The following is a 12139-nucleotide window of genomic DNA, read 5'->3' on the forward strand; positions in this document are numbered from 1 at the left end:
CAGTTCCAAATTTTCTGCGACTCGTGAGAGCGTGTCATTGAGCGAGTCCCTCCTTGTTTGTTGAGGTAGTGCATCGTCGTGGTGTTGTCTGTACGGACGAGCACCAGGGAATTTTTGATTCTTGGAAGGAAAGCTTGCAGGGCTAGGAAGACTGCCAGTAGTTCCAGGAGATTGATATGGAGCCCCTTTTCTAAGGGGGACCACTTCCCGCTTATCTGTAGCTCTTGGAGGAAAGCTCCCCAACCTTCCAAGGAGGCATCTGTCGTGATGACATGTGGTTTAGCCGGAACCAGGAATGGTAAGCCTTGAGAAAGGTTTCGAACCGATATCCACCATTGAAGGGCCTTGACCATTTGAGGAGTGACCTTTATGCGATCGTCGAAAGACCCTATGCATTGGACCCATTGTTTTGCGAGTGCCTCCTGGAGGGGGCGCATGTGTAGCCTGCAGTGAGGTATCAAGAGGATACATGACGACATCATTCCCAGTAGGGATTTGAAAAGTCGGACTGTTAAGGTCTTCTTTCAAGTCACAAGTATAGCCAGTGTCAAAAGCCTGTTCTTTCTCTCTTGAGATGGGAAGGCTTTCTTTAGTCGTGTGTCGAGAGTTGCACCTAGGAAATTGATGCGCTGAGAAGGTAGAAGGACTGATTTCTCCCGATTGAGTGTGAGTCCTAAATGATTGAAAAGTTGCAGACAAGCGTTGGAAGACCTGGACGCGTCTTCCAAAGATGGAGCCTTGATCAGCCAGTCATCCAGATACGGAAAGACTTGATGATGGCGCTGCCTGTGATATGCAGCAACTGGGGAAAGACATTTTGTGAAGAAGCGAGGTGCAGACCTGAGCCTGAAGGGCAGGACGCAAAATTGAAAATGTCTGCCTGCCACTGCAACCCTTAAATATTTTTTGTGATTTCTGTGAATCGGGATATGGAAGTAAGCGCCCTGAAGGTCCAGGGACGTCAGGAAATCTTCCTCTTCCAGTAGTTGTAAGATCTCCTGGATCGTTACCATGCGAAACGACTGCTTCTTCAGGAATTTGTTGAGGGCCCTGAGGTCCAAAATTGGTCTCCGCTTCTTCTCTTTTTTCAGAATTAGAAAGAAGCGAGAGTAAAATCCCCTTCCTCTTTGAGACGGAAGTACCTTTTCTATTGCCCCTTTCTGGAGCATAAGAGAGACTTCTCGGAGAAGCAGCCGTAGATTTTTGTGATTCATTGGGCGGGGAGGAGTTTGGGTTGGAATATGCGTGAATTCCAGAGAATGGCCGAGTTGAATCAATTGAAGGACCTAACGGTCCGTGGTAATCTTTCTCCAATTTGTTAAGAAATGGGAAACCCTTCCTCCAATTTTTGATGAGGGAAATGAATCTGGGACTGGCTGAAGAGACATGTCGTTGTCTACGCCCATTGTTTTGCCGCTGTCCTTTACCACGAAAGGACGATTTACCATAAGAAGATTGTTGTCCATGTTGCTGGCGTTGCTGATATTGGGGTCGACTCTGGCCTGAAGAGTATGAAGACCTGTATTGATAGTTTCCTCTATAAGAGGACTGTCCTCTTCCTCTAGACCCACGAAAGGACTGGTTCTTGTACTGGAGAGTACCCAGAGGCCTAGCGGTGTCCGTGTTCTTTAGATTCTGCAGCGCTTCATCAATTTTGGAGCCGAAGAGCAATTGCCCATCATAGGGCATATCCAATATTTTCGTTTGCACTCGGGACGAATGGAAGTTGCCCTTAGCCACCCTTGCCGTCGCAAGACTGCTGCTCCAGCCAGCTGACCTAAACCAGTTGTAGCGATATCCATCGCACAGTCTATTATTTCTGACGCCGAGGTTTCACCCTCTAGTAAAATTTTCTTTACCTCCTCTTTGGATGTATTTGGTAATTCCGATAGATATGGGGCTATATCAGCCCATCATTGTCTATTGTAGCGTCGCAAGAGCGCTAAGGCATTGGCTGCCTTCACCGTCATTGCAGACATTGAGGAGAACCGCTTCCCAATATTGTCTAACATCCTGCCTTCCTTATCCAGAGGTGCCGATAATGGGGCAGAAGGATTTCTGGAATTCTTCTGTGCCGCCTGTGTCACCACTGAGTCCGGTTTGGGGTGTCCTATCAAACAAGCCGGTGCAATATCAGGTGTTCTATACTTTTTATCCAATCGAGGTACCACCGGAGGTACGGAGGAAGGGTTCTGCATGACTTTAACACCCTGAGTCCATAAATATTCAATAATGGTTTATTGACCTCACTGCTTTTTGGAGAGGTTCTTTAAAATCATACAAGAAACAGTCTTGTTCTTGAGAGACCATTGCTATTTGAAAACGTTGAGCGGCCCTTTCAACTACGTTATGGAACCCTCCAATGTCGCCTGGTGGAGAATCTACGGGCCCAGGCACTGGAGACGCGGGAGAGGGAATGACATAGTCATCCCAGTCATCATGCATAGATTGGGTATCTTGCAGTTCTCCCTCTTCCTGCTATTCTTCCTTTTCCTCATCAGAAGTCGGAAGATGTGGCAGATCAAACCGCTCAGGCTGAATATTTAAAGGTGGAGGCCGTGGTCTTGGTGAAGGAGATACTGTGGTAGGTGGTGGAGCAGGAGACTCTGGAAACCTCTGTTTGTAGTCTTGAATGAGGTACCGTAAATCAGTAACTAAAGAGGCTGGAAGACAAACCATAGGTTGAGGTGGCGGATGATATTCCTCCTCCTGATCCTCTCTTGATGGCTATCGTCGACGACAAAGTCTTACCTGCCGTCGACGATGGGGTCGTAGTCGTCGACGAGGATAATGACGACGATGCCGTCGACGTGGATAATGACGACGATGCCGTCGACGTAGAAACAGTCGTCGTTGACGTAGATACATGTGAAGCAGTAGACACAGCTTTTCTTGACGATGAAGATGTCGTCAACGATGCCGTCGTCGACGGTGTCAAAACAGGCTTTTTGAAGGTGTGAACTTCCTGAGAGGAAACCTTCACAGAAGTTGCCTTAGAGAGAACCTTTGAAGACTTCTTTGATGTCTTCTTTTGAGGAGGAGCCGTAGGGCTAGGAGAAGCCACCCTTGGTCTCTTTAGAGAAGATCTTGAAGAGACTGAAGAACCTTCACTTTCCTCAGAAGACTCAAGGTGGTCCCTGTCTTTCAGCCTCTGGAGCCAGATTAAAAGGCGTCCTTCATGGTCTTTGAGGGTTTTAGTGGAATGACATACCTTGCAGTCTTTAGAAGAATGGTCCGGATACAGGCAATATAGGCAGTCTTTATGCTGGTCATCCACATGTAGCCTTTTCTTTCCACATGAACCACAGGATCTAAAAAGACCCTTTTTTGGTGTGTCAGCCATGATAGTATCAGCAGTCACAGAAGAAACAGGATAAGATATCCAAGAACACTGGAAACCAGTTGTGAAGAAAAATCTGAGCAGAGTTCAGAGGAGACTCCCTTAGCACAACGTGCGGTAGAAAATCTGAGGGACTGAGGCTCCTCCAAGGAGGGTTCTAGAGGGAGGTGACAGCTGATTGGCTCTTTTCTAGAGTTTGGTCCTTTCTACAAAAGGACAGAGATAGGTTACTAATGTGAGGCCTTTAGGCCTATTTATCTATATGTCTATGGGACATAACTTTATGTACCGGGGACTCCCATTCCGACGACGGGGAATGATTCAGGTATGTAAATCTATGAAAGACATCCCTAATACTGGATAATTAATGTTCCATAGTTACCATGGGCTACTGGTATAGTTGGCGATGGGTCCCAGACCGCAACACAAGATCCTTGCTAGGACCGCCTTCAATCATCGAAACAGGGGAAAGGCTTCCATCACTCTGCCAAGTTTTAGAATCAACGGTTCGCTGTTCTTTCCAGTGAAAGCAGGTTACAAGAAACGCACATCCCTTACAACTAGTAGCCCATAAGGTCGTTACCAACACCGATGAACGACTCTTCCTAAATGAACTACTTGAAGGACTGGCGTTCAGAACCACATAAACCAGCAACCCATGATAGCCTTAATAAAGCTTGATATTGCGCCAGGCCGGAGGCTGGACAGTCGTCAAGGGGCAAAACACAGTGACGGTGCACCTACCTTTAAGCTGTTCTCAATGTGGAGATAGATGCTATCTAAAGCACCAGCAGTAGATGGTTTTTATACGAAATCAGTGGAAAATTTATCTGTTGAAATAATTTAGGTAGTGATTTCAAGTAGAACATGAATGCAGAAATGTAATTCACGGTGAAAGCATTCCTATTCATAGACTCATTTTTAATAGTAGAGTCCACTCACTTCCGTGAATGCACCTGTTCACCACGATATTACTTGCTCTCAGTAGTAGAATGATCCTTCACAGTGGCACAGAGTTTGCAGGGTATTAATAGTGTGATTTGCATTGTTGTGAATATTTCTGAAATGCAGCTTGCTAAACAAGCAACAAAAAGACGCGCGTCCGCGAGACGCGCTCTGTGGTGGGGAAGGGGGAGGAGCGTTGAAGCGCGAACAAGACGGAGAGGCGAGGCGGAGCGAGGCGTGCGCGCTTGTGAGTGCAACTCCACGCTCTATGCCTCCCAAAACACTGTGGTCGGGCTTTTTGAAGCCCAGTAACTAAAAGTCTCCCCAGTGCAGTGTATGCGCTGGCTCAGGCAAGACCTAAAAAGGTTTATGTCCCCCTGGCAAGGAGCAGGGTTTACTTTCGTTTACATTTAAGGGCTAGCGCAATTGCCTGTTTTCTCAACATGATTCATCCTTATACTGTAGGGACTGTCACAATGAAGGATGCCACTGGTTGTAAGGGGAATAACATTAAAACATTCAAAACATTACAGAAGAAATTCTGATCACACAGGCCCCTGGGAGCTACTGAATGTCCTGCATGTGAATGTGCATACATGTGCTCACCAACAAAGTGTTCCTGCTTTGGCAACAGCGGTGGCTCCTCTGCTGAGGTGGAGGAGCATTGCCCCACTGCTTCAACTGCAAGCTGAATACAAAAAATAAAATGATAATTACGTTCCGTTATCATTTTTTTTTTTATTCAGTTGAAGCCGGGTGGGTGGGGCAAGACTCCCCACCTCATGGGTGAGAAGTGGTAGCAGCATCTTAAGTGTGCATGATGTTTTGGCCGGCCTGAGACGGCTGCCCAAACCATCATGCGCACTCTGCATGTTCTCCACCCAGGCTGCATTACAGCCTGGGTGGAGAACATGCACAGCTTGCCAGTTCCTGCCTCAGCGCCGAACCACGGCGCTCAGTCCAATCACAACGCTGCTGTAAAGAAGCATTGTGATTGGTTAGGGGATTCTGGGCGGCTGTGTGCTTCCTACTTGTTGAGTGCAGAGGAGAACGGAGAAAGATGAGGTGGCGGCCGGCGATCTTAAGGTAAGAGATCTTTATTTGTATTATTCCCCCCTCCCCTTCACCCTCACCTGCCCCACCATCCCTGTTCGGTAGCAGCCGCTACTGTTTGGCAATGTAGGGTGTGGCAGCTGGGCTGCAAGGGAGCTTGGTTCCACCGAGGAACAATCTATAATTTCCCTGTTGTTTCAAACTGAGCATCCAAAGACCCCAGTTTACTGTATTGTATTCTGAGAGTAATGTATTCCCTCATGTTAAATAGTGAGCACGTATCTCTACCTTAGAACCTTAAACAATGCCACCATGCATTACGTGAATGTTTTGGTCAGTACAGGTCGGTGACTCATTGCATTACTTGAAAGCTCAGAAAACTCCATCAGGTTTGTCTTTGTAATTGGACACACAACATTGTGGTCCGAATCTGTTACTCCCTTTTTCTGCATTGACTACCCCTCACTGTTGTTGCCTTTCCAGTCTCATGATACCCATTTTTTCGTACCTTCTTATGTCTCCAGGCTGATGGGTCCCATATTCAGCCATCTTGCCATCAGAGGAAACCAAAGCAGCCGTGGCAATTTTGTCAGACCAGCCACACCTGAAGCTCTGCTGCTTAACAAAACCAACCGCCAGCACTGCCTCTTTTGTTACTGGGGGCTGATATGGCAGCAAAACCGCACCCCGGTAACAAAGCCGGCCCCCACTGCTTCACAACCAGCTCCCACTGCTCCAAAACTGGTCCCCACCATTCCAGACTCCTGGGCTAACGCCCAATGCCCACTACGGCCAGTCCGGCCCTGCGTCTAATGCTAATGACACTCCTAACCACCTTACTTGTCTAGGCTGATGTTATACAATACCCTTTGCCTCCTTTGTCAACTTTTCCTTCCACATTGACACCCCACTCTCTTTATTGCACCACGTCAATGATAGCCATGGCACCATACCTCTCCAGCTAAGGATGTTCCGGACCTCATGCTATGTTATGAAGGTTTGTAGAGCGCACTATCATCCAGGAGGGTATCCTGGCACTGAGGAGGTGTGGTTCTAGCAAAACCTATAGGCGAGTGAAAACTGGGTCTTCAGCCTGTAGTGGAATTCAAGAAGTGAGGAGGAGGTACCTATGTGTAGCGGCAGACCATTTCACTCTTTAGGAGTAATATAGGAAAAGGCTTGACTGCTGGATCTGGTTTTCCATATGAGCGGGATATGTGCAAGTTGGAGATCGGATGGGCAGAGGTGTTTGGAAGGTTTGTGAAAGCAGATGTGATTGTTGAGGTATGCTGGGACAGTGTTATGTAGTGCCTTGAAAATGTGGGTGAGGTGTTTGAATTGTGCTAATTTGTGAATGGGGAGCCAGTGGTGCTCCTTCAGGTGTGGTATGATGCGAGTGCAGCGTGGGAGTTTGAGAGTGATTTGGGCTGCCGAGTTCTGAATGCTCTGCAGCCTTTGGGTGAGTTTTTTTGTTTATCCCGGCATAGAGGGTGTACTTGTTGTCCAGCTTGCTTGTGACAAGAGCTTGTGTGACAGTTTTCTGGGTACTGATTGGAAGCTATTTGAAAATTCCTACGCATTTCAGGGTATGGAAGCATGAGGCAGTGACAGCGTAGATTTGGGCGGTCATATTGAGTTTGCTGTAGATGACAATCCCAAGGTTCTGGGCGTGGATGGTGTGGGTGGGTGTAGGTTCTACCTCTGTAGTCCTAGGTTTGTGAAGTCTGTCTGGCCTAGTGACCTTGTAGCCAGGGGGGAAGAGGTGTGGCGCTGCGGCTAGGGCGACTGACACCGTGCACTGGGGCTCACGGTTCAATCCCCAGCGCAGGTCAGCCCAGCATCATGTGACTCTGGACAATAGCTCGCTTAATCTTCCTGGCGGCCCCCAGCACCAGGATGCCTCCGGGTAGCTGTGCGCTTTACAAATACTGGATTTACATTGAGGTGTCAGGTGCCAATGTGAGTCCAGCAAAGTTTCAGTGAGGAAAAGTAGGCCCAGGGCATTGTTGTACAGCAGGTCCCAGATCTATACGGCTTGTTTGGTGAGTGAGCGGTTGTTATAGACCTTAAATGTGAGTGCTGAGTGTTGTGTGGGTGGTTGCAGGACTGTGTTAATCTGAGAAAGTGAGTTGTTGGGTGCTGTCTGTGCAGGTGAAGACTGTGTTAGATGTGGGTAAATGCATAAAAACTTGCAGGAAGCACAGGAGAACATTCCTTCGAGGTTGTGGGGTGTGATGAGTCAGCAGCATAGGGAGTGGCGCCAGGATTGAAGCGACGGGAGGGGGAGGACCAGCGTTCCTGACGCTGGATGCAGACGGGCTTGCATTTAGCACACCAGTGGCAAACCCACTGCGCAGGTATGCTGCACATCCACGCTGTGCCTACCATTAAGTAGGTCCTGGGAGAGGAGAGGAGTGATGTCACTTCCTGTGCAGATGGATGATGGGAAATCCAGTGATGTCACTTCCTATGCAGATGGATGATGGAAAATCACCTTACCTATCCAGACTATTGAAGCCCAACCTCCTTACCTCTCCAGGCTATTCAAGTCCATGCCTTCCTACTTTTCCAGGCTATGGAAGGGCACTTAACTCTCCAGGCTACTGAAGCACATGGCCCCTTATCTCACCAGGCTAAAGAAGCACCTGACCCCTTGCCTCTCCATGTTTATGACACACCTTTTCCAGCTTTGCACTCTAATAGCAGCCCTTCTCCCTTACCTCTCAAGGCTACTAGAGCGGTTGAACAGGTTAGCGGATGAGGCAGCTTTCTTAGTCAATCTCAGTTTGGCCTTCTCCAGTCCATCCTTTGCAGGCTTGTCTGTGGAGGCGGACCGGCGAATTCTAAAACAAAGTGAAGGAGAGAAAGAGTAAACAAACAGAGACCATAATAAACAAGGATCAGCGTGGCAAAATATGCCAGCAGTTTGGCGGCAAGACAGAGACTCATGGGGGAGAAGATACTTTAAATAAGGGAACTATACATTTGCAGCTGCGGTTCCGCCATGGAAGCGGAGGAGCGCTGCCCCCCACACGGCTGTTCAGAAAGCTGGTAAAATATAATATTTAAAAAAATGATTTTTTTTTAACCTTTTTATTTTTCCAGATTTCTGCCGAATGTAGAGGGCAGGGCAGGGCCAGTGTGTCATTGCCGCTGATTGGCAGCAATGATAAGGTGCCCCTTCAGTATGAATTACACATGTCGGTTTGGCCGATTACATTATTACGGCCAAACAGGCATGCGCAATTCAACCTCTCCAACCCTGCTGTCATTAACAACTGGTTTGGAGAGCAGGCACGGGCCTTCAGTGTTCTTCGAAATGCTGAGGCAGCCTGCTCCAGCCAATCCAGATACTTCTCTCATGCAGCATGAGGGCAGTGTCTGGATTGCATTAGGACCTGTGGAAGCTGTGGAACCTCATGCTTGGAGGAGTCTGGAAACAGGGACTGGAGAACACCGAGGACGTGCTGCAGGCTAAGGTGAGTAAAAGTTTTTTTTCATTTTTAAATGTTTATTTACATGTTTTTTAAACTATTTTTGTTGTCGTTTTAATTGTATTAATGTCGACTCACCATTTTTGTGGGTCACCAACTGCCACTGTACATTTAACAATTGGCTCAGTGTCATGAACCAGTCCTGACCTGTTAACCAACAGCACTTTGGACTCTAGGATTATACATCCTTGTATTTTAAACACGGGTCTGCAAGTTTCAACATGCAGAGTGATGCTGGTTAAAAAAATCTGGATTAGCTCAAGATTAACCTGATGATAGTAGGCCAGCTAGTGAAAGCTATTAGAGAGCAGAAGAGTACAGTTGTGGGGGATAAGTACAGACAGAGGAAGGATATTTCATAGGGCAACATTCACCATTGCCTGTTTAGTGGTGGTGTTTGTTGCACGGCGATTTCCTTGCCTAACATCTTTTAAACCTTGTAAACATGCCACCCTGTCCCACACTGACTGCTTCCTATCCGTTTTTTGGGCTAGAGAGGTGCTGATGTGTTGAGCAGTACAAACTGTGGGGAGGGGAAGGGGTGCAATCTTGGTGTTTTTGTTGCTTCTGCAGCCCGCATACCTCTTCTTTTGTCATTTTTTACAATGGGCCCCCATTCCTCAGCTTCCTTTTATCGGGTGTGCCTCTCCTTAGTCCCCGTTTCTGATCACGGGTTCTAGTATCAAACTGTAGCTATTTCCCACCTGCAACTGCCAAGATGTATTGGCCACAGTGGTACGCTGGCAGTGCCGCACTGACCGTCCTGCACTGAATTGCAAGTGCCAGGAATGCCACCAGGGCCAGACTGGGAACTCAAAGCAGCCCTGGCAATTTTTTAGGAGCAGCCACGGGAAGGCAGGGGGGATGCTAGTGTGAAGCACTGCTGCTTTTAGTTCTGGGGGCCGATGTTGCAGTACCACTGCAAAACCGGCCCTCAGTAACAACAAAAAAACAGCCCCCACTGCTGTAAAACCAGCCCACACCCTTCCAGCCTCCCGGGAAAACGCCTGATGCCAGCTACGGCTAGTCCGGCCCTGAATGGCGCATACCAAAGTGTATACAACAAGAAATCAATCACAGCGCTCCAGAACACTATTCTAACTATCTGTGTACATGATCATTGCATTAGACACGCCCTTCACAGCCTTAGGAAATGCACTCATCTGAGAATGCAACTTTGTATCATTTGTTCTTACAGGCTCGCCCAAACAGAGGTCAATCAAAGCAAAGGACACCACTTTTTAAACCGACACCCCTTTTTAAACCGAAATACCCCCAGATGCATCAAGCACCCATTCTGCGAATTCTAAATAGCGAAAAATACCGATTCGCTATCTAGAATTCGCAGAATGGGATGCATCATCAAAATCGCTAATCAACTGCGATTCTCAATCGGCAGCAATCGCCGTATGCGAATTACAGAAAATCGCTATTAATTCGCAGAATCGGCTGTTTCCCAACCCCAAATTGCAATTTCGCAAATACCGAAATCGCAAATAGCGATCTCGCATATTGCGAGATCGCAAAAACGGGAAGTCGCTTTTTGAGCCCAATGATAACATCACAACCAGGAAGTAGGCAGCTCCATGCCTCATTTGGAACACAGAGCTGGATAGAGGAGGAAGCACAGCACTGAGCTCCAGGAGACACACCCTGCAGTTCCAAGACAGGACACACATTGACACCAGAATGTCCCAGGATGCAGCAGGATCCAGTGACACAGGCAGGAAGAGAAAAATAAAGTTCTCTGAACAAGAGCTGGAGTACCTGATTGAGGGAGTCAGCAGGGACCATGATCAGCTGTTTGGTAAGCTGTCCCGGAAGGTGTCCGGGGCTACCAAAAGGCGCATCTGGCTGCGCATCAGGGCAAAGGTCAACGCCGTAGAGGTGACACAGCGGTCAATCGATGACCTCAAGATGAGGTGGTACGACCTCAAAGGCCGTGCCAAGGAGCGCATTGCGGAGAGACTGGGGGAGAGACTGGCCACAGGAGGAGGAGACTCCACAGTTCCGGCAAACACACCACTGGGGACTTGGTGGAGGACACCATTAACCCTGCAACCTGCATGGGGGTCATTCAGCTGGACACCTCCCGTGCCAAACACCAATCACAAGGTAAGAGCAATGCAACTGCGACCCCGGCCCCTTACAATGCCCATGCCCCAAGAGCAAGTCATATTGGTAACCCCAGTAATGCAATCCCTGCCCATCCCAAACGCCCAATTGCATAGTGGGACCTGTAGTGTGACAATGTGACCTGATAGCCACACACAGCCAGAACAGTCAAGTGAAACATACCCCTAAAGCCAGTCAGGGAATGCAAGCCTGCATGCATGTTGCTACATCCCAGGTGCCTGAATCATATCATGAAGCATGCACTCATTCACCTCACAGGTGCTGCAGATGCTGAGACGTCTGATAGCGAGACTCTCCACATCGTGGAGACTCCAGATGAGACGGAGGGAGAGAGACAAACAGCACCAGCACCTGGACCATCACATACACCTGCACCAGCACCTGGACCATCACGAGCACCTGCACCTGCACCAGCACCTGGACAAGCACTGTCCCCAAACGCACAGGGCCCCCCTGCAGACATAGGAGGGGCGCAACCACCCCAGGCGTCACGCATGGCAGTGGAGCAGACCCCACCACCACCCAGGAGGCAGACATGCCGCACAGCCACTGTGCGCTCCCAGGCAAGCGGCAGGATGAGCCAGCAGCACTCCGTGGCCACACCGCCAGACATGGAGCAACAGGCACAAAACCTAGGGCTAGGAATTGAGGCTCGGATGCTTGCTGTGCACCGCAAGCAGGCACAGCACATGGCAGCCATGCAGCTGCACAAGACTGTGCGCAACATCAGCCAACTGACAGAAAGTGTGCAGGAGCTAACGGCAGCACTAAAAGAGAGCAACCAACTGATGGTGGCGCAGCAGGACATCACCCACCGACGCCACCGCCAGCTGCTGACAAGGCTGTCTGCCTACACCCGGTCAAACCACCTCATCGGGAACGCCACTTTGCAGTTGTCGCGCAGGTCACTGGCAATGCAGCTGCAGATGGTACAATGCTGCCAAGATGTAGCAAGGGCCCTGGAGCAGGTCACCACCGCTGTGGAGAACCAACAGGTGTGCGGCCATGGCCATGCAAGGGGGGGATGATGCCAGTGAGGGTACATTGAGCCTGCGCAGCCTGTCTGTGCCGGTGCTACCTGAAAGGCGCCGCAGTTCCAGGCCCAATGCTGCATCACGGCCGGACACTCCCAACGTGGAGTTGGAGAGGCGACATGGTGCGTCCGGCAGGA

General features: G+C 49.1%; 1 protein-coding gene across 1 annotated transcript in view; it reads right to left on the minus strand.

Moving 5' to 3' along the window:
* The window catches only part of EML3 (EMAP like 3), a 313736-nt gene that overhangs the window by 153656 nt on the left and 147941 nt on the right, over window positions 1-12139 (minus strand). Inside the window, exon 5 of the mRNA XM_078660596.1 lies at window positions 8059-8181. Within this exon, the coding sequence (XP_078516722.1) occupies window positions 8059-8181 (123 nt within the window). The remainder of the gene's footprint in view (window positions 1-8058; window positions 8182-12139) is intronic.

The sequence above is a fragment of the Lissotriton helveticus genome, chromosome 9 (genome assembly GCF_964261635.1).
Source record: "Lissotriton helveticus chromosome 9, aLisHel1.1, whole genome shotgun sequence".
NCBI lineage: Eukaryota > Metazoa > Chordata > Amphibia > Caudata > Salamandridae > Lissotriton > Lissotriton helveticus.